Source organism: Triturus cristatus, chromosome 1_2, assembly GCF_964204655.1.
Source record: "Triturus cristatus chromosome 1_2, aTriCri1.1, whole genome shotgun sequence".
Classification (NCBI taxonomy): Eukaryota; Metazoa; Chordata; class Amphibia; order Caudata; family Salamandridae; genus Triturus; species Triturus cristatus.
The window spans coordinates 275,710,323-275,734,551 of record NC_140580.1 but is presented as its reverse complement, the minus strand read 5'-3'; the positions used below and the strand labels follow the sequence as shown (position 1 = coordinate 275,734,551).

General features: G+C 41.6%; 1 protein-coding gene across 1 annotated transcript in view; it reads right to left on the bottom strand.

Moving 5' to 3' along the window:
• Window positions 1-24,229, bottom strand: part of TLL2 (tolloid like 2) — a 2,438,103-nt gene that overhangs the window by 761,047 nt on the left and 1,652,827 nt on the right. The window contains exon 12 of the mRNA XM_085603672.1: window positions 14,043-14,188. Within this exon, the coding sequence (XP_085459798.1) occupies window positions 14,043-14,188 (146 nt within the window). The remainder of the gene's footprint in view (window positions 1-14,042; window positions 14,189-24,229) is intronic.

Here is a 24,229-nt window from a genome sequence, read left to right as displayed (position 1 = left end):
AATCAAGACAAAGTTGTAGTCCTGAAATCCTTCTCAGCACCACTGAATCACCTTACAGAGGAGGGCTTGATCTTGGGTGGGGACTTTAACTGTGTAGAGGACACCGTCCTTGACTGTTCCACCCCTTCCTTGCCTGGAGCGCCAGCCCAGAAAGTAGCTGCGGGCTTATGGGATTGACTTCAGAACTAGGGCCTTGACAACATCTGGTGGACATAGCATGGTGCAAAGAGAGATTACTCTTGTTATGCTCCTGTTTATAAGTTGCACACATGTATTGATCATTGTTTGTTCAAGCCAGTACGTAACTCACACAGGATACATAGGTAGCCCTCTCTCAGACCACAGCCAACTGCTAATAGGCTTTCGGCCGGGGGCTGAGCGCCCGGACACACACACATGGTGGCTGTGCCCGGCAGTCCTCAATGATACCTTCCACAGAGACTCACTGGGGGGGGGGGGGGGTGGCTATCTCTGAGTATTTTTAAACTAATAACAGCACGGCATCTGGTTGCCTCATCACGTGGGAGGCTTTTAAGGTGATGTGAGGGCACTGCCTGAGCTAAACTGCAGGTGTCTGACGAGATATAGATAGAGAGCTATGAATCCTGGAAGGCAAACTATATAAACTAGCTAACAATCTGGGCACAGACTTGGGAGCACTCCCAAAGATACTAGATGCGAAGGATAAGTATAATGGTGCCCTGGAGTGCCAATGGTGTCATTATTACAAGGAAAACATTAACAGGGCAAAGAGGAAGAAGGAAGATCAGGGAGGCTATTGGCCTGGCTCATTAAACGTGAGACCCAGGGCACCCCTAATACTTATTACTTGTGGCTGATGGTACAACACTTAACTTTCCAGCTTTTAGGGACAACTATGTAGATTTGTACTGACGCCCAGAACCCATCCCAGCAGGGGCGGGGTGTGCCTTCGTGAAGTAATTTTGGCTCCAGATCCTACCACAAGAGATGAGAGAAGACTTTGGGCCCCAGTGACATCCCAAGAGATAAGAAGCGCCATTAAAGACATGGCCAGAGGAAAAACCCTAGGCTGCCCGTGGAGTTTTTCTCCACATACGCAGGACTGCTGGCCTCAAAGTTAGCAGCGGTGTACATGGAGTCGTTGAGATAAGGGGCTTTGCCAGCTTTGACTAGGTATCCGTTTGTGGTTTTGCTTCCTAAGTTTAGGACTCCAGGGGCTGCCGCTACTGCGCTCTGACTCATCTTCATGTTAAACATGAATTTCTAAATCCTTAAAAACGATTTGGCGTCTAGATTACTACGGGAAAGGCAGACGCTAATCCACAAGGACCAGAACGGCTTTATACCTGCCTCTATACAGACACAGAGTGTGTCCACACAAAAGGTGTCTCGGAATACTCGCCTGAAATATATACAATTTAATTATACCCACATGACGTATTTGACACAGCACAGAATTGAGGCCATATACGGTGGTGGGCCATGGAGGTGCCCCCAATATGCACATCCTTGAAGAAGTTACATCGGTAACGAAACACGTGTCGGCTGTTCTGAAATTACTACATTGATGTATTTTGAATACGTTTGCATGTTTATTTGCTACTTGAAGAATTATGGTACAATATTGAATTGAGTTACATTTTTTCACATGTCTTTGTACTCTGATGTTTGACAGTTTTTGTACCACGTATGCTCATGAACCATTTCTGTAATAACATTTGGAATCTTCAATTACATGTTACCATTTCTGTAATAACATTTGGAATCTTCAATTACATGTTAATTAAACCATGTATGTGCTATGATTGAATTTCATTGGTACGGTACTGTTTATTTCGGAATTATTGTGGGGGAAGTTGTAACTGTCAGTTAGGCTGCGTCAGACGGCTCACCCTTCACCTTACTGCGTGATACACTATCTTGTTACTTGGAGTGCCGGGATAGTACCCTGTTGAAAAGCATGCACATCTCGATGCCGACTTCTGTCATATGACATGGGGCTGCCTCCAAGTGGGGCAAGTATTGGAGGCTCTCTCACATAAAATTGTAGAAAGGGTGCCTGATGACCGTCTTTTGCAACACCTGCAACACTGTTGGCTCTCTTTACCTGTATGATCCTCCAAAAGCTACCTGACAAGGCCCAAAGATACACAGACTCTGCAATACAACTATCAGATAATGTCATGCTGTGCATCTAATGTTACTGCTAAAGTTACATGTACGGAAATATTATTATATGAATGGAAGAACTACAACTGAAATGCCAAAAAATGCAGTTTAAAAAGAAAAAATACTATGACATATCTCATCCCATTACAAACAGACATCTAGATAAAGTCCATCTACCAGGCCTGGGTGGTGAACTCCACTCCATTTGCGGAGTTTGTGGAATTTTCTGCTCTCCGCAGAGCATGCGGAATTGTGAAAAACTCTGCGCTGAGTTTTTTCCTTGCTTGCCTATGCCACTTCTGTGAGTTGTAGACTTAACCACTAAAACTTCTGCAGGCATTTGCAATGTGTCAAGCAATTCCCTTACATATTCGCAATTTCTTATGGGCAAGCCAGAAACCTTTCTGGGACCATAACTGACCGAAAGTCATGGACCACACCATAGCCATATTGACTACCCATAAATATAGTCTCTCTCAATTAGGCTGATAGACGGCAAGCTCTTCTAACGGCCATCCGTTCAGCAACTTGTGCTGAAGAAACACCTAGAAGCCATGAAGCTTCCACAACCTAATGAGTTGCACAGACTGTGTAAGGTGCTCTCAAAGTACCTTTATTATTTCTCAGACTTGAGTCATCTACATCGAGGTCCTCTCCCCAGGATTGTACTTCATGCTTCACTTGACTATATTTTATTCTGCTGCCTGGCGTAAGACCTAGGAATTTGTACATCCGGCCATTGTATCATAAGCTAGGGCATAGGATGTGTAGAGTGGTGCTGAGAATTCTGCAATGTGACACTAGCCACTGTGTAGTATTCGCAGTCTCACAATATTTATTGGCCGCGTGGATGAACAGCCATTTTAACATAATACAGAACCTCATTGACTAGTGCCACTCGTGGTGTAAATAATTAGACCTGTGGAAGCAATTGCTGTATGATTACTTGTAGTGTTTTATTATCACTTTTAATGGTTTTTGCAGTATGTATATTTATGCAATTTGTATTTATCTATTTTATTGTGATTTTAACCGCTTGTATTTTGATGGCATATTGCCGAATAAAGTTGATTGATCTGATCATCACCACTGTTAATCTCATTTACAGGTAACAAGGTGGATGGAAAAGTGACACAATTGATGGACGGAATGCAGAACAAATCAAAACATTCACCCCCAGTCAGGAGATCTGGGTTAAATCCATCATTCTTTTGCTCACCATGCCACCCCAGTTTAAACCTGGTCATATGCAAATCAGTCTCGACCCTATGCCTCATTGGAACAGTCCAGCCCGAACTGCCAAGCCAGGTCCTCCCTGGACCGGAAACAAGCATCCTAGGACCTGTTTCGGGGTTTCACCCCTCTTCAGCCAGCATAGCTTGATTCCAGTGGCACAGTGAGCCCAGGACCCATGTCTGGGCATACCTGGTGCACTTAGGGCGAGAAAGCAAGAGAGACACACAATCGATGGACGGAATGCAGAACTAATCAAAACATTCACCCCCAGTCAAGAGATCTGGGTTAAATCCATCATTCTTTTGCTCACCATGCCACCCCAGTTTAGACCTGGCCATATGCAAATCAGTCTTGACCCTGTGCCTCATGGGAACAGTCCAGCCCAGACTGATTTGCATATGGCTGGGTCCAAGCTGGAATGGCATGGTGAGCGAAAAACAGATGGATTTAGGCCCAGATCTCTGTACTGGGGTGAATGTATGACATTGTTCTGCATTCTGTCCATCAATAGTTCTTTTTGCATTTGTCACCCCGAGTGGGACGGGTGTGCTCAGACATGAGTCCCGTGCTCTCCATGCCACTGGAATCAAGCTATCCTGGCTGAAGAGGGGTGAAACCCTGAAACTGGCCCTAGGATGCTTGTTTCCAGTCCAGGGAGGACCCGGCCTGGCAGTTCGGGCTGGACTGTTCCCATTGGGCACAGGGTCAAGACTGATTTGCATATGGCTGGGTCCAAACTGGAATGGCATGGTGAGCAAAAAAACGATGAATTTTGGCCCAGATCTCTGTACTGGGGTGAATGTATGACATTGTTCTGCATTGTGTCCATCAATAGTTCTTTCAACAAGGTGGATGGATTCAGTATTTGGCATCGTCTTAAAATTATGTTCTCAGCCGCAAGTATCTGTTGCTCGTTCTTTGTATGTCTAAAGGTTGTCATGTACTGTGTTTTTGTTTGGGTGAGCAGGATCTCCACACAGTGAGGGACCATAATAGTAAAGGAAGTCCCATCACTATAGTATCACATTTCTCAATATTGATACTGATACCCACTGCGGCAACTACATTAAGCCTTCCTGGCAGTCCTATGGCTACAGGGTCAAAGGTAAATGAAAAATAAGCCACAGGTCTCTGAGAATCTCCATGGATCTGAGTAAACACTGAGAGAGTGCGACCCTCCCTCTCACTGCAAAACAATGTGAACATCTTACTGTAATCAGGCATTCCTATTGCCGGGGGATGACAGAGATTTTCTCTCAGCTCTAGGAAAGCGTTCAAGCACTTGTTATCCCAGGAAAGTGGTTAAGGCAAATATTTGTGTGTCAGCCTCAGTAAAGGCTTAGCCACTAGGGAACATTTGGTATCCACTGTCTACAGATGCCAACCATTCCCAAGAACATTCTTAATTCTCTCTGTGTTTTTGGTGGATTCATCTTACGGATAGTTTCCACTCTTGTGACACCTTTCTCATTCTCTTCTCAATGATATGTCCCAAGTATTGAACTTCTTTTTAAATGTGTTGAAGTTTACTCAGACCTTTTATGTCCATTCTCAGCCAGGTGATTCAACAAAGCAATGGTATCTTGTCTAGAAGATTCTCAGGTGCTCGATGCCACAAGTAGATCATCAATGAGTTTCAAAAGAGCTGAATCGCAAGGCATCTACCGAGACTTAAGATTTTACTTCAGGATCTGATTAAATATTGAGGAACTCTTAGTATACCCCTGTGAAGCTTGGTACCATCCCAAAGTTCTCCCTCCTAATACAAAAGAGAACAGGAATTGGCTGTTCTCATTCAGTGGAATCTGTCTCTGGGGTCAAATTATATGGTGGTGCTCTCGGATATAAAGCATTGGGCTTCACTCTTATTTGGACTGGTTCTACCCCTTTGATTAGTCCAATTTTTTTCCCTGTAAAATCCCACACTTTTGAGTTCAAATCAGGAGGTAAATCCTTTACTGTCCACACACGATACAATCCTACAGTTGCTTTTTGTCAGGCCTTTCAGCATCTTCATCATGAGTTTGAAATTCAACAACATCCGATGAACAGTAAATTGTGCAATTTAACTTGCACAACAAATCCCTTCCTAACAGATTTACAGGACTCGATTCACACACTACGAACTGGTGTTTTTCTTCAAATGAACCTATTTTTACAAAACCTATTTAGTCACTGGATTTGTTATTGGTTTATTTTTAACTCCTACAACTTGGATCTTCTTTCCCGGGGGAGGAAGGTCTGGGACTTCCGCTGTTCTAACATTGGAACAGGTAGCTGCAATGTCAATCAGAAATTACACTTGTGGCTATTTACCTCACCTTCTACAAATGATCCACTCTGGTCTATCTCCAAAACTGCGCCGTCCCTGAGAATTAACTAAGCCAAAAATCTCACTGTTCAACATATTGAACTGTTGAAATGAACTCTGATTCTAATTTTGAGATGGATTTGAATTTCCTCTTGGCTTCTGATTCACCTTAAATCTAGGGTTTCCCATATTTTACTTATTTCGGAGCTTGTGGAACCTGCATCATTGGAACCTGTGTCTGCAGTGGCACTTACATTTGCTGAATGGGTACATTCTGCACCTGCACTTTATTTCCTCCTTCCAGTTGACCATCACCACTCATTCTATTTGGATTCAGCCTGCAATCCCTTCTTCAATGCCCAATTTCGTTCCAAAAATGACAAGGAGTCGTTTACTTCAATGTTGCAGCATCTAGATCAGAATTCAGATCGACCGGAACTCCATGACCTTTACCCTGTGAAACTATCAAACCTCCTTATTTATTTATTTATTTTTATTTATCTAATTTGTAAAGCGCTCTGTCACCTAGCAGGCATTCTGGCGCTGACATTCAGAGTGCACAATTTGTGGATATACCCCGGGAGCTGACAACAAATCTAGACTTTGGGGAACAGCCAAGTTTTTAATCTCTTCCTAAAAGGGAGAAGATCCCTAACTTGTTTCAATTCCAGTGGAAGCTCGTTCAGTCTGGCAGCTGATACACTTTGAATACCAGATTCAAACCCAACACCTTGCACTACACCAGAATCCCCTGCAAACAACTGTTTCTGAAATCCTCTTTGTACCAATTTCATTTGCGGAATAAAAAGCTTCTTTTCCTCTTCATCGCTATAGTATTTTGAATATCTCAAATCTCATCTTATGATTTTGCCTGCAAACAAATCGTAGTTTTTTGTATATGCATAGTGATCTCTGGTCTTAACCCTCAAAACACTGCATCAATCGTTCATATTAGTCATATACAGATTTTTTTGGCTCCTGGGTTCACCCAATCAATATCCTTTGCAGGAACTTTGCCTTTCAGAAAGGTAATCACTTCATCGTATTTACTCTTTACCACAGGAGATGGTACATTTGTATGTGCATCTCTCATTGGTTCTGTGCGTGGTCATTGTACAGCAATTTTACACTTGGCCAACAAATCACTTGGCACTACAAAATCGAAGAACGTATTCATATCAGTCTACAGCACCTTCAATATGTTTACAAATCTGTCAACTTGTGTGTACAACTGTACAATATTTTCCTTCAATTTTGAAAAATTATTCCTTAATCCAGCAAGATCGCCTCTCCTCCAAGATACATGGGCATACCCTCCACCTGGTATTTCATTCAATGTAAAAGCTGAGGCTTCTCCTTCATCTGGGGGACCTGACTGTGGCTTACTATTTGCTTCAGCTGTATCTGATTATTTATTATTCGTTTGTTTTTTTACTCATTTGCTCTCTAATTTCTCAAAATCACTCCATTTATGAATGCATTTTACTAATTCAGTAATGTGTAATCTCATTCCCTGAAGAACGCATTGTCTCAAGAGCATCATCATCCCACTGTGCCCTGAAACATTTTTGCAATGGGACACTTTTTGAAACATCAAATTCATATTTTCAGGCCAATTCAGCTACTTTATCATGTGTAACCACTGCACGTCTAGTAATCTTTTTGCTAACATATCTCAACTCTTTTTCTTGGTATTGATTCACATTTTTGAGATTTAAACACCCTCTAAGTATTTTTTCTAACTCTACTTTTAACCTCAAGATATTTAACAGTCTTTCCTTCTCTATCTCTTGGGTAATGACAACTTGATTTTCTGCATTTCCTGTCTTTTATTTTTGCTGCAGTTTCTATGAACCATGGAGGAGAAATTCCCTCTACTAATATAGTAGTCCTGCATTATCCTATTGGTGTTGTAAAGGCAATTGTTTTCCCTTCCCTCAATGATTGAATAGTTTGTGGTGGTGTCCAATCAACAATTTGTGAATTCTGCGATGTCAAGATGAACCCTGTCGCTGGTGCACCTCCAACAGCTCCTTGGAGTACAGCATTTGGGAGAGTATTAATTGGAGCAATTGCTGTGAGAATCTCCAATGGCTGTGCTGTTATAACCCTAGCAACAGGTGATGGTACAGTCACAATAAAAGTGGTAACACCTGGAGGCGTCAATGTAAGAACAATCTCAACTCGGGCAGGCACAACATTAGATATAACAGATTGTACAACTGGCTGTGTCATATGTAATTGTCTTTCAATCTGAATTATATATTCTTTATTCGATCAAAAATATGATCATTTACAGAGTTTAAAACAGTTCGTAGTATAAAACATTGAAAAGTTAAAATACAATATTTCATAGAAATCATGTAATTTGAATTACATTCAGGTCAACAGGGGCTGTAGCCACTGTTGCATTAGATGTCAAAGCACCCTCAGTATTAGTAGTAGGGGCCACATAAGTTGGTGGACATGCAGTTATCAATACATCCAGAATTCCATACCCTGAATCACTGTAGGTGTCTGATTTCTTTCCCTCTTTTTCATATTCATTCCGCTGAGCTTTATTCTTTTTCAACTTTCCAGATATTTCAGTAGTAATTGCTGGGTATAATCTAGTTCCTTTGACCATGGCTTTCCTCCATCTTGCTGCTCCTTGTCCCATTGATTGGAGAACAGAACAGAACACTCAAGTAAAGGCTTAATCTGGTTTAGCAGGTTGAACTAGTGGTAGAAGTTCATTTTTAAGTGTCCATCTCGAAGTGTTATTTTAACAAAAACTTTGAATCTTGCGGTGAAATCCTGACATCTTTTGTTAGCATAATATTTTATCTGTCCGTATTTGCGTATTTGCACATGATTTTGCACTGTTATTCTTAACTTGCGGCGTACATCACTATCTCTACTTTTAAAACGGGGGAAGCAGGGGAAACAGGGCCATTACTCACCCACGAAAGCCGGTATCACCTCGCGCTCTGCGATCTCCCTGGTCCACCGCCAGTCATTAGCGGACTGTTCGTAGTGGAGGGAGATCCCGGGGAACGGCCACATTTTCAGAGGTGAGGCAATTCCTGGTTTGGGGCCACGCAGTACCGCCATCTTGCTTGGGTCGGCGGTCTAGTTTCCCGCCACTCAATCAGGTCGGGCTACATAAAAACAGGAAATGACGCGAGAGCGCAGGCAAGCCTGTCTGCGCCTGTCTGCGCCCGTCCGCGCCCAGTTCGCGCCTAGCACCACAATCCCTGGTCCTGGAATTCCGGACCAAAAATACATCATTGAATACTCCCATGAAGAACTACTGGCCTTAAGAGAAAGTAATATATCGGCTATAGATGGAGTGCTATCTGGCACTCCTCTGAGGACTAGGTGCTCAATATCAGTGAATATAACTCAGCCCCCCACAAAAGATGAATCTAATATCCATTGCCTGCTTCTCAACGCCAGATCTCTGGTGAAACATCAATTAGAGTTTCATGAGCTGGCTCTCACAATGAGCATAGACATTGCCTTTTTAACAGAGACATGGGCAGATGAGAGCTCTGATCCCGATATTATTGCTGCCACACCTCCTGGATACAATATTTTCAGATCAGATAGGCAACACAAAAGAGGTGGTGGCCTGGCAATTGTATACCGTGACAATTACAAGGCTAGGTTTGATCCATTATAAATATTGGGTACTGAGGCTATGACCTTCACGATCGAACCTCCAGACTCATTTGCTATCAAAGGAGTCTTGATATACCGTCCCCCAGGAGATAGGAACTGTTTTATAGATACACTCAGTTCCTTGATGGAAACGGTTACTATTAATGACAGATACATGGTGCTGGGAGATTTTAATTTTCATCTAGAGAATTTGGTAGACCCCAACTCCATTGAACTCATTGACCCCATGGACTCATTTGGACTGCCCTTAGTTAACACCGGTCCAACACACAAAGCTGGCCACATGTTGGATGGTTTATTTTCCAATTCGGAAAATCTTTTGTTATCTCCATCCTTCCCAGTAACGTGGTCAGATCATTGGGTGGTTACCTGGTCCATGCTGGCCACAAAATTAGGACAACATAGACCGATGACATTATATACCACTAGTAGAGCCTGGCACAAAATTAAGACACACGCTTTGACAGAGGCGATTGCCACCACTCCCTGCCAACTTGAGGTGGATGCAGCCGCAGACCGCAATTTTGAAATTTTCTCCTGTTGGCTAAATACCATGTTGGATAATATAACCCCCATTTCCCGTACATTAAAAAAAGAAAGGAAGCTGTCTCAACCTTGGTATAATGAGAATGTACGTTTATCTAGACAGGAATGTCGGAGACAGGAATGTCGGAGACAGGAACAAAAATGGAGAAGGAACTACGAGGCAGAGGAGAAAATAGCATACAAAGTGAAAATTGCTAAACATAAAAAAGTTATGTTAAAGGTCAAGTCAGACTATTTTACTGAAAAAATAAGTAATGCCTGTGATACCAATAAAACTCTCTTTTCGGTAGTTAACAAATTGGCTAAACCCAATAGGGGCTGTCATAACAAAGCAAGTCAGGACTTTTGTAATTAGTTTTTTCAAAAAAAGGTGACTGACATTTATGATAACTTCACAAGCATCGACCGTCAGAGTAACTATAAAACCTACTCCAAGAAAGACCTAAATGGCTTATCCGATTTTATAATGCCCTCAGCTGAACAAATATCAGACCTTATTCTATCAATTAAATCAGGCTCTCCATATGATCCCTGCCCACCCAGTATAATGCATTTGATCCCACACAAATGGCAGTGTATCTGGGCTCTATTATTAACACAGTATTCACCAGTGGAATTTTTCCCACTGAATGGAAACGGACCTCAATTCTCCCTCTCTTGAAGAAAGTTGATCTTGATAGTTCAGAAGTCGGTAACTATCGCCTTATCGCAAGATTACCCTTCGCTGCCAAATGTATTGAGAAGTTAATGAATAAACAAATTACTCAATACATTGATTACTCTGGCATACTGGATGAAACACAACATGGTTTCAGGAAATTTCACAGCACCGAATCAGCCTTAATCACCGCTACTGAGGATATTCGGTCAATTTTAGACGAAGGAGGCACGGCCGCTTTGGTGCTGCTTGACCTCTCGGCGGCCTTCGACATGGTCAGCCATGAAATCTTGGCTGCCCGTATGCAAGAGGCATGAATAAAAGGCATGGCACTAGAACTCCTAAAATCCTTTCTAACCAATCGGCAACTTAATGTAGCAATGGGATCAGCAACATCTAAACAATTTTCTTTACCTTGTGGAGTTCCACAGGGCTCTGCCCTAAGCCCCACGCTTTTTAATCTATATGTTGCACCACTTGCCTCAATAATAAAAGAAGCTGGTTTCGTCTTAGCTTCCTATGCTGACGATACACAGATTGTGGTGTCTTTAACATATGAAGAAAAACACCCGGGTGACGCCTTCAAGAACTGCATGAAGAATGTGAGCGATTGGATGGATGTCAACTGTCTAAAATTGAATGCAACTAAGACAGAGGTCATCATCTTTGGTAATAAACCCTCTCTCTGGACACCCGATTGGTGGCCATCTGTACTTGGAGTGCTTCCAGCACCCGTAGCTAAAACTAAAGACCTGGGTATTATCATAGATAAAGAACTTAAATTCAAGGCCCAAATTAGCAAAATCACAGCCATTTCTTTTGGGGCCATTAGACTAATTAACAAAATAAAGCAGTTTATACCAGAGGATCTCTTAAAAACAGTAACCCTGGCCCTGGTCGTGTCCCATCTAGACTATTGCAATAGCCCCTACCTTACCACCAACTCAGACCTGCTTAACAGGCTCCAGAGTGTACAGAATGCGGCAGCACGCCTCATCTTGAACATTCCAAAGAAGGTCTCTGCCAAAGAAGCCATAAAAAAATTACATTGGCTCCCAGTAAGACAGAGATGTCAGTTTAAAGTCTTATGCCTGGCTTTTAAATCACTGCACAGTTTTGGACCTACACAGTTTAAAAATAAACTGAAGTGGTATGTTCCTAACAGAACCCTGTGGTCCGGAACAGCTAGGAACGTGATAATCACCCCTTTTAAAAAGGCTACCTGGGGAGGAAAGAGCATCTTTAGATCAGCAGCTAGGTTGTGGAATACGTTACCCATCACCTTAAAATCAGCTCCCTCCTTGATCCATTTCAGGAAAGACCTGAAAACAAGGCTATTTACACAAATCGCCTAAACTTCTAAATCTGAGCGTGGCCTTCCTCATGTTCTGGATGTTCTCAGATGTACAGCGCCAAGACGCCTTCGGGTATATGCCGCGCTTTATAAATTTAATTTCAATTCAATTCAATTCAATCTAGAATCTGAATAATTACGCATTGCTCTCTTGACCTTGTTCTGATATTTTTTCTTTCTTTAGCATGTGCTGTTTTCTCCCAAGCATTTGATGCTTCGTACACTGTAGCTCTAGGTGGTGGCTTAATCTCAAAGTCTTTCTCTCAATCTTTCAATAATTCTTAACTCAAACGTATCATATCTCGAAAAACCAAAGGACCCTCATTTACAGTGATCTTACCCAATTGATGAAGCCACAAACAGGTATACAACCCCATAATCGTTGTCATATAATGTGCTGGTGTACCCTCAGGAGGTGCCTCTTCACCCCCGTACTGGAAGTGTCACAACAGCTCTCACAAAACCTTTAAAAGCTTTTAGACATTTCATGTTTTCCTATTGTTCAACAAAGAACAATGTAATTAAAAACGTCAGTATTTTGATTGCATTCCGTATATGTCAGTTTCTTAGTAAACCCGTCTTCCAATCTCAGTGCAGTTCTGCACACTGACCATCCAATCACTATGTGATGTTTCACACCAACCAACAAATCCCTGCACAGCACAAATGGCACAACTCCTCACTCCTTGCAGCAGTTCACCCCCCTTTTATAATTTTCTTGTATATACAATTCTATAACTCTAAGCGAACTCAAATAAACAATTTTTGTATACTTCTCACACACACAAATGCAATCTCAACCAGCAGGAAATCACCCTAATCAATGCAACTTCACCTTTTGCGCAACTAGGTTCCACCAACATCAGTCAATATTAGTAAAATCAAACAAATCGTTATAGTCCCTATCTCAATTGTGCAGTTGTTGGTATCTCCTGATCTGCACCACGAACCTTTTAGTAAACAAGAAAGACATAAATACACTCTTAATTATCTATCCTGGGATCTTAGACTACTTCAGGGTCCAATAACCTCTTCAATCTCTTTCAATTGGGCACATAAACATTACCAATTCAATCTACACACATTTTGCAAGTACTGCATTAAGCACATTCCATAAAAGAAAGAAAATCCCTATACTAAGAATGAGAAGGAAAAAAGGTGTCAGTTAGGAATCCATAGCGAGTTCTGATATTGAGAGAAATCATTAAGCGTAAAGCTTCACCATTAAAGTCTGCTTAATAAATCAGTAATCAATCAAAGCATAACTTCTCATAAAAAGAGGTTCCAGAAACTCAGTAGAGTCTCAGAGCAGCATAGGCAAGGTGTGAAGGGATATAGAAAATGGGGAAGCAGTGGTGGTGGTGTCTACTCTAGGAACATGCACTATTATATAAACAACACATTTTTTCAATGTTGCAGTTAGTCGCCTCTTTTCTTCTACAGTCGGACAATATTTTTTGATGCTTTCATGGGAACAGGATCACTCCTTGCCTTCTCACCAAAAACACAATTAAATCAAGCAGAAGTTTTGAGTGAACATTTCTTATCAAACACAATATTATTGGTCATCTACATCTTTGTATATGTACATCTTAACCTCTTCGATGCCGATGACGGAACGGTTCCGTCATGCACGCCGGTTGGGCTGTGCTTATGACGGAACCGTTCCGTCATGGCCCCGCCCGCGCTCAGATCTTTCAGCACTGCGCGGGAATCCGCGCAGCGCTGAAGAGGTTAAATCTCCATTCATTAGATAACAGTGATCTTTGTGTAAATAGAAACATTTGCAGAATTATAAGAAAACATGTGTGCAACTATTATTCATTATGAAAAACATGCCACTGGGAAGGTCAGAAAATAAACATTTTGGGTTATGTCAGCAGTTTTCAGTCATGTCAGCTTTTGTCAGGCAATATTACTTCAGCTGTTCAGACCTAGTAGGAATAAATATGGTTGACTGCTACAATGTTTACATTTAAACGCATCCTTTTTCATCAAAGCCTACATGTTAATTCTGCACTTTATTCCATTATTTTTCTCTACATTATAAAATGCACCAGCATTAAATAGGTTTATGCCAATAACCTAGTATTTCAATTGATACTGATTAAAAAACAACTTACCTCAAATGATTGAAAAACAAGGCCAACAAGAAAACCTTCTGAAACTGATATTTTCCATATACACTGCTTTGATGGTTTGTAGTCATCTGGATAATTGGGAGATTGAATCTGACCACTGTCCTTTTTTATTTCTCCACCACAAATAGCTAGAAATAAAAATATGCATATTTAGAAGTCACGTGGAAAGCAGATTGGAATGCAGTTTCATGTCAGTCTGGTATTCCTCACTCTCGCACACAACCATGTTATATCCAATTGAAATGATGGGGTCTAAAACTGAAATGATTAAAGTAAGATGTATTTAACAGGAACTCCCCAGCATTGCCGACCTTCAACAGCATCCCAGCCAACTGCTTTGAGTGTACCTTCAAAGCAGAACATTCTTTCCCAAGGTTCAGATGCTAAACATCATTAAGAGTCCCACCTTTTTACTCAAACTCAGGGTGTAACACTAATGTGGATTTGTAATAGAAAAATGTCAGACTCTTTGGGGTGGGGCACCAGGCAGACAGGGCCTACTTGGCCCCACCTGTAGGAGTTGAAGTTGTGTGACTCTGTTGTCCTGGGGCCCATCCGACTATGTCTTTGCAAAGTGGACCAAGTACAACCCTTTCCGCACTTGCCTCACAGGGTACTGAGGCTAAGCAGCAACAGGCTTATCATGGAGATATTGTGGGAAGGGGGGGCAGAAGCTCAGAACTCGGCAGTCAACCAACTGACATTCAATGACTCTCCAAAGCTATCTTCTTAGAAAAGAACATGCATTTTAATCGCACAATAATACCTAATATTACACTACAATTCAATCTGCATACATTCTGCAAATATAGTAGTTATCTTGGTCACAACGCTTTTGTGGCACTTCACTCATACTTGCCCCTGTCTTCTTATCTCCCTCCCAACCTGGGTGAACCCAAATGGACTAATCCCCCAAGAAAGTTTGTAAAAGCATGATGATGCCCAGGTGCACATTACTGTTGCCTGATGAGTCAAATGCGCAAACTGGGTGTCCAGGGTAGCCTCATGGAAGTTGCACTGCCAATCAAACCAAGTAAACCACACAGCAATTGTAGGCCCAATCGGATCAGGGGAACCTCACAGCAATTGTAGCCCTGATCGCGCCAGGCAAGCCCCAGGGCAGTTGTAGCTCCGATCAGGCCAGGTGAACTTTACAGCAGTTGTAGCAATTCACTAATTTGCACAAGTCCTTAACCTTGGTGATGCAGCAAGTAGGGATTCACTTGTTAGTCTCTCAAGCTCAAGTAGTGTGAATCTCATGTTGTGATTCCAAGTAATTTGTATGAACTGGTATAACATTCATGCTAGTTGTAGCCATCCGGCCAAGGAAACATCAGAGCATTGAATCCCCAATCAGTCTCACAGATGTTGTAGCTCTGATGGGGCCAGTTGAACCTCACAACAGTTCCTGCCCTGAACTGAAGAACGACCAAGAGACCCTCCTGAGCATGGTTTGCTCCAGACTATGCCCTCCAACCATCGGCTTCCTCTGAATGTCCCTTTGACTATGAACATGCTGTGTGTCTCCCCCATGGACAGTCTATCCTCCTACAGGGTAATGCAGTCTCCTTCCCTTTTTCAGCAGCCAGACAAACTTCAAGGCAGTAGGGAGACAATCATATCTTCCAGTAGAAACTGCAGACTTCAATTGATGCCCCCTCAGCCTTGGCAGACTGGTGATAAAACCGGCACCAGCCCTGGTCACACAGCTGAGGTGCACTCTGTTGATGACTACGCTACTCTCCCACACCATGAGACCGATAGTTTCTGCTTCTGGCATACTGCAAGAACAACAAATTAGCATCTCATCGTAAATACCAAGTTACACATCTACTACAACACACACCTGGTGGCAGAATCAGAAAATATTAAACGATAAGTTAAAGCCTGATAAAATGAGCTAAGGACTGATACACACTTTTGAGGGCGGTACTCAGGTGAGCATTCTGAAAACAAAGATCTGAAATTTAATTCTGCAAGGGATCTGAACAGGACATGGTTTATCAGTTCCTGCATCATATTTTACTTGTCTTAAAACTCAATTTTTGATGAGCGGTGGTCCTGAACATCTTGACTATATCAATCAATCAATCATGTCATTTGTATCGCGCACTACTCACCCAGACTAGGTCCATATAGTTCAACCAGATGCAACAACATTCCAAAACATTAAGCCACTTCGCCCACATCCAGCAGTATTCCACAGGTAGCAATGAGAAGAGCATAAAAGAGGGAGCTTACTTATTTACAGTGGGGAGGAGGGCTCCGATATGTGGCAAACCTTTAACCAGTGCGGCATCACCAGAAGTGATATTCTAGTGTCCAAATCCCATGGGAATTATATTAGATAGGCTTCTTCTCCCTGTCTACAGTCTGTAAAATATTTGACAGCCACTCTGTCCTAAGCAGTGCCCACCTGTGCAAGAGAGCCAAGATGCAACCTAGGACAGCTCATCCCACCAGGCTAGAGGGTCGCCTTCAAAAGGAGGTAGCAGTCGAAAGCGTGTGCGCCAGCTTTCCGTGACAAGTGTAAAAGAGCAGAGCACAATGGGGTGCAATCCTTCCTATTGTCCTCCCTTTCACAAACGATACGCTTCGGCAGCCATTTTATATGACTCTCCACCTCCTGCTGGTCTTCGTTGTCCTTCCTATCGCCTTTTTTACGCGGATGCATGTGCATGGTAGTGATAGAGCGCTCAACGCTCTTAAAATTTGTAGGGGTGCATTATATTCATGTACGAACTACACTCGTATATATTCAATGTTTGATTGAACTTTGTGCATATTAAAACAAACAAAAAAGAAAAAACACAAAATCGCCCAAAAAACAAAAAAAGCAATTTTGGCGAAAAAAATATTAACAAGTAATGAAATTATAAATCTATCCACGATCACCCTTAGCGAAGCCGAGAAACAACTTTTAAGCCTTGGGTTGACTTATTGTCCGGTTTCTGATTTCAACTATACAAAAACGAGAGTTGATATTTATTTGTACATCAGGAAACTGAAATTAAAAAAGTTTTTTTGTGTTAAGGATGGCCAAAATGAACATGAGAAGGATTCATCGATTAACACTGTTGCTGTTAGAAACCCTTTGAACTTACAAGCTAAAGACACTAAAACTTTATTGGCAATGCATCAACTGGCAACAAATGACACGATTGATCTTGATATGACATCCACACAGGAGGAATTGAGAATGGCCTCGGTTGAGCAGCTGGGAGCAAACCTAAGCCCATTCAAACCAAAGTCAAAATTTATTCCTACAATGCCTAGGGATTCAATTGATGTTTTCCAAGACGTTGTTGTGGATGATCTTAAAAAACTATATCACAGGATAAAACACAAAAAAAGATACAAAAGTCAACATGAAAAGGATTATTTGTTGCTAACCAAAAAATTGGGTGATGATCATAGGATTATTGTGGCCACCGCGGACAAAGGAGGTAACGTGGTTATCTGGCCACAAGAAGCCTACATAAAAGAAGCAATGAATCAACTTAACAATCAATTATGCTATGCAAAGAGTACCATCAAAGAGTATAATCATGCCAAAGAGACACTAAAAAAGCTATTGTGGAAATGGAAGAGAGAAGGCATGATCTCTAAACAGGAATTTGATTTTTTGCATGTTGAACATCCCCTATTACCCAAATTGTATCTTCTACCCAAGGTCCACAAGCAAGTTGTTCCAGTGCCTGGGAGACCAATTATTTCCGCCATTGCAGGAGTAGCAGAGCATGTGACTGAATATATTGACTACTTCCTGCAGGACTTGGTGAAGGATCTTCCTACTTACATTAGAGACACTGGGGACTTCATTGGTAAGATCAAAAATGCTGGATGGAGTGACAATATGCTATTTATCACCTTAGATATTGAGTCGCTTTATACAAGTATTGACCATGCATCTGGGCTCAGAGCTTTGCAATTTTTCCTGGGCAAAAGGCCCATTAATTGTTATAATCATAACAAATTATTGATTGAACTTACCAATTGGTGTCTCAACAACAATTATTTTTTATTTGGTAATGACATCTACATCCAACGACGTGGTGTTGCGATGGGGGCATGCTTCTCTCCTAGCTATGCATGTTTACATGTAGGCTGGTGGGAGGAGCATGTCCTCAGGCAAGCACACTATGGTATTTACAACAAACATGTGGCACTTTGGTTGCGTTTTATAGATGATGTTTTTATTTTATGGCGTGGTGATCTTGCCAGTGCAACTGAATTTGTTACTTCCATCAATATCAATCAGGAGAATCTCAAGTTCACTTCATCTATTAGTAAGTGTGAAGCTGAATTTTTAGATGTTAAAGTGTTTATACACCACAATCACTTGGCCACTAAACTCTTTCGGAAAAGCACTGCTGGAAACAATATTCTTCATGCCAGCAGTGCGCATCCTAGACACATCATTGATAATATTCCATTTGGGGAATTATTGAGACTCAAGCGGATTTGTAGTGAAGTGAGTGATCTCGAAATGTGTACAAAGGAGGCACTGGAAAGGTTCCGACAGAGGGGGTATAGGGAATCAGTCTTGAGGGAAGCAGTTCTTAAAACAGAAGCCAGAACTCGGGAATCACTATTTTCATCTACATCTAATACATCTTTAGATAGTGAGTCCACTAACATCAACCAATCCCCCAGGCTCATTACAAACTATAGCAAACAGGCAAGGCAAATCAGATCTATTATTCAAGAACGTTGGCCAATTTTGAAAACTGATTTAGTCTTAAAACCCAGATTACTGGATAGGCCAACGATAACTTACCGGAAGGGGCCCTCTTTAAAAACGCATGTTTGTCATGATTTTCCTGAGCTTCAAAAACAAGAGGAGTGGTTAAAATCCCGGCCGGGATTTAAACGCTGTACCACATGCAGAGCGTGCAAATTTGGAAAAAACACCACCCAGTATTGCACACCATTTAGCCCTGATCCGCTTAATATACATGGATCTTTTAATTGCAAAACTGAATTTGCTGTCTATATATTAACGTGTACCTGTGATCTCAGATATGTAGGGAGTACCCGGCAACCAGTACATGTTAGAATTCTTCAGCACTTACGTGCTATTGTAAATAATGATGCGTCTTATCCGGTGGCAAGGCATTTTAAAGTTTGTCATAACAATAATTTACAATGCCTCAGTTATTTTGTTATCGCCTCGGTTCCAAAAACTAAGAGAGGGGGTGACCGGGATAAAATGCTCAGAAGATTAGAGTCTGAATTCATTTTAAAATTAGACAGCAGATTTCCCAATGGGCTAAATACAACGGAGGATCTGCATGTGTTTCTTTAAGACATGTCAAATTTTGGGTCAGATTTATTTTAGAGTGTATTGCCATGACCGCTTTCGCGTAAAAACAACATATCATGTAAAAATTATATTATGAATTTCCATTTGTTCCTCTTTTTCTTTTATTTTACATTTTATTTTTTCCTATGTGTGCTTAATCGCACAAATTAGGGATACACAAAATGTTTTTTCACTTTTTTTTGTATTTGACATAGATTCAGTGATGTGTCTGTCCAGATTTAAAAATCAATATTAACATTAAATTCAATTATAGTGTTTGTGTTTATAAGATTTTAAATTTCAAACATTTCAAGTGCTTCACACATTATATTCTGTGTTCTGATAACATATATTATACTTTCAGGTATATTAGACAAATTTTAGTACAACATGTATGGTTAGGCATAAAATTAGCATAATTTGCACAATTTTCTTCCTGTGTTTACATATTTGCGTAGTTTGCACATTTTGATATGATGAATTTTAATCTGATATATTTGCACTTTATTGCGTTATTTGCACAGTCAATCGAACATTGATACCATCATGTTATACATTTTTGGAACATTTGCATTATATGCATAAGAACTTTGTTTTGATACCAATTGAGCACTTGATGAATGTTTTATGGTATTTTGGATTTAAACCTGTTATTTAATTATTTATATACATTTAAGTTTGAAATGTATATGTTTGGAAAACAGACTAATGTAATTCTGAATAGTGTGTCTTCACTTTTTTAAAGTCACATGGTGTAAAAAAATAGTGAAAAAAATGTAACCAATGAAATACCTTATAGTATTTAAGGGGCACATTTTATCCAACTGACTGTCTGTGAGCAAGGGCGGATGCCCGAAACGCGTCAGATTGGTGAAACTCGGCTGATAATAAATTAACAACAATTGTGCCTTACCTGGATTTGCGTGGTTTCCATTCTTCGTTTCTACGGATTTTTTGGAGATTACAAATGTGTGATTAAAACAAACTTATATATCATCATATCAAACTTTGTGGAATTAAATTGTGACTTTATTTACAGGATTGATTAGTATTTCGCACGTATTTAGAGAAATCATGTAATTGTGCATGTATATAATGATTAGTAGGTAAACCAAATGTATTTATGGTTATAAGACCCATATAAAGGCCTGTGTAAGGTGTGCATATTAAAGAACGTTCTTAAGTTAGCCACAATTGTAGGCCTAACTTACTTTTTCTAAACTGTTTCATTTCTCCTCCCTTGCTCTTAGGTCAGGAGCTAAATAAAATGTATGTGTGAAGAGAGTATCTTTTTACCCCTACTGCAGGTGCCGGAATTTGACCTCGTTATTTTAGATTTAAGAAGATACATGGGAGGAAAGGAATGCCTTTGAAGAGCTCAGTCAGAGAGAAGGGAGGACACCTTCCATGCCTGGTGTAACTTGGGATCAAGGTCGGCGGACAGAGCTGTAAAATTAATTGGAATTTGTGTAAAGATACTCAAAGAAGGTGTTCACGCCATGTGACTCACTAGGGGTGTAACTTTGTCTTTTTGTATTAGGCACAGGGACAGATTTGCGAGACTTCTGCTTTTGGCTGAAGAAGGAGAGCATCTTTGAACGAGCTTTGTAGCTTTACGCTACTTGACCCATTTAACGTGAGTGTACTTCTTAGAAAGTCAGCACGTGCTGAAAACTTTGGGGAAATACTTCTGGGAGACTAGGAAGGGATGCCATTTTAGAAGTAGAGTAGGGACAGATTATTCTTTAATTTGGAATTACCAAATGAAAAAGGATCTGGACGCAGTGTCTATACTCAGCTGTGTTCTTATTTTGGAATTTATTGTTCTGTGCCGATTGTGCAATATGAACTATATTCGTAGATTGGGCTCTGTATTAGTATTTATGTATCTTTACACCTTGATTTTGAGGTGTGTCTATACTCTGTTGTTTCTGGCTTTGTAATAAATCAACAAAAGCTAAATTCAGAGTCCGTAGTTATTTAAACTAGCAGGCAAGAAAGACAATCGGCCTGAGATTTCGGAGTAAATCTAGGACATGGAATACAGCCCCTTCAATTGGTAGAAGAAAAGGATGGTTGCCTCTAGAAGTGAGGGGAGATTTTAGCAAATCAATAACAGAATTAGACCTACAGAGCCCAAAAGACAGCCCATGATTGAGAGCAGCGGACGGCAGGCATTGACGGAGGTCGGCGGAAATTGATGGCGCGGCGGAGACAGCGGTAGCGTGAGTATGCTATAGACTGCTCATTTGCGGTAGAGAACTTTGTTTGAGTGGATTTAGTAGAGTCATGTGTGGAAAACATCAGGCCAGGGGTGGACTACAGTAATTCGAGTGACTGACGTAGATCATGGGTCACAGAGTGTGAATGTTCGTGAGTGGGTGTATACAATCGATCTTATAGATGACAGACAATTACTTGGTTCTATGTAACTGTAAGATACTGTGGCTGTCTGAGAGACAGTTACTTAGTTTAGTAGCTTTTGGGTAAACAGTTACTTGGGTGTGTGAATGCGAGAGCGAATGTATGAGGTGAGATTGTGAAGGAGGGTGAACCGCTGCAGAGAGGGAACGGTGATGTCAGAGTGCGCCGCGCTGTGATAGGCCGGTTGGTGTAACACCGCACTGGGATTGGAGGGTTCTCAGCGAAATTTTAGAATGAGAAAATTGGGTTTTGTAACAATTGAGTTAAAAAATCTGATGTTTTAAGGTATTGCGAGACTTATGTAGGGGAGATTCAGGAGTAGTGACTCAGGTTGAGGAATTAGCCCCGCCAGAGGATACCCTGGCACATTATATGGCAACGAATGTAGGATTGCATACAATAGTGTGGCTCCAAAATTCCCATAAGATTACAGAAAAGGTATTGGCTTTCCCACGCTATGGGTCATTTCGATTGGATGTGTTGTATCGATTGAAGGGGGTGATGTCTTCATTAAAACCTCCACCTAAACCCACAAAATTTGAGGCGTTAGATGCATGGATGCGGGCAGCACAAGCTAGGAGAAGAGAACATTCTCAGGGAAGGATGAGAAAAGCAATGAAGTTGTGTCAGGATGCCAGGTAGGATGCTCAGTTGAAGAAATGGAGGGTTGAAACCATTGAGGGAGAGAGATTGTATCCATTGCTGGTATAAGGAGCTAGCACATGGACAAGAAACACAGAAAATGACAGTGACACAGATGATAGCTTGCTAGATAGATTATTGGCAGATCGTCCTCCACCTTACAACCCTCAGTATGAGGAAGTAAAGCAAGAACTGGTAGAAGGAAGCCCAGAAGGAGTGGGATCGGCTCCGACGGGGGTAAGTTCAAGAGTAGTGGGAAGGATTTCGCTAGGATTGGAAGGGGCAGGAAGCTCAGAAGTTGGGAACACTAAGATGAGAGGAACCAACTGTGACATACGGTTACTAGAAGCCCTTACGGTGCTGGTTACCATTGGACCTGTAGTACAATCCGAGTATGGGAGAGAATGGGAGTCAACAGCAAAGAGGAATGGGCAAAGACACAATCTCTGGAGGAAGCATTACTATGGGGACAAGTGCACCCTTGGAGTCTGTGGAGACTAGTCCCCCATTGCCGGCGATGGCAGACCCTTCAAGGGTGGGTGCAGGATCCGAAGTGAGGGAACCAGGGCACTGGCAAATTCTAGGTCAAAAATACGAATGTGGGTTCCACCAGTACGGGTGACTATGAGTTCAGCTGAAATAGGAATGAGAGAAAAGGCGTTTAAAATACGACCTGGTGTCTCGGATGTGGGAGTGTAAAGTCATTGGAGGAGTCAGAGTTGAAAAAGGGAAGGCCGGCCCACCATCCAAGTAAAAGGGACGGAAGAGGGCTGGAGAAGTTGAAGTTGTGTTAGAGAGGGACCGTGCTATGTGCCAAACCGAGGAAGGATTAAAGTCACAGTGAAGGCAAAATTGTTGGATGTGCAGAAATTGAAGGCAGAGGTCAATGAGGTGATTAATGGGAACCTGCTGCTGGAAAGGGTGCATTTATATGAGCCAGATGAACTGTTATTTGTGGCCAAAGATGTTACTAGGAAGGCAAAAAGAGTTCATGAGGCATTGGTTCAGTTGGTGCAGAAGTATGATGTGGATTTGACTAAAACGAAAATGTTGCAGGGAAATCGCAGGTTAAATTAAACTAACCAGGAATTGGACGAGAAAAGAATAGTAGGGTTGAAAGCTCATATTCGAGAACTCGTGGTCTAGGAAAAAGAGTCAATAAACAACAAGAGAGAGAGGGTGTTTAAGGGGCACTCTTGGTCCCCCAAATCGAATAGTCAAAAACAACAGAAGAGTGTGCCTTCTTAGGAGAAGAGCGAGCATGAAGAATCAGACTTGATTCTTTAGAAAGCCCTCACTCAACAACCTAGTTGGTGACATGCTTCATCACCGGGCCCCACCAAGAAGGTCGAGTACCTCCCCGGTGTGCTTCAACACCAGAATTACTGCGGAGCAGGTACATTTTGACAGGGTGATAAATGATTAAGAAGTGAGTTTAAAAGTGTCTTGGTTGTGCCCAAAAATAGTTTTATTCGTCGGCCAACCAGGCACAAGCAAAAACAAAGTGAACGATGTATGTGCTGGGTAGATTGGTCAGCTATGTCTCACTGTGTGAGGTCAACATGTTTCTGCCTATATGGTCCTACTGGCTAGGCATTCTTCAGGACCAAGGTGTGGACCCTGGTGGTATGAGTGCGCTAAGGCTCACCCTAACCAGGAGGTCGTTAGTGTGAAAATGCAGGATTTTTTTTTTTAAACCTGTTATTGCTGCGGGAACCTTCTTAGTGATAGGAACCCGACATTCATAAGTGGAGTGATCATTAATCACACCATGGGTCTCGGGAGGGGGATTGTGGCT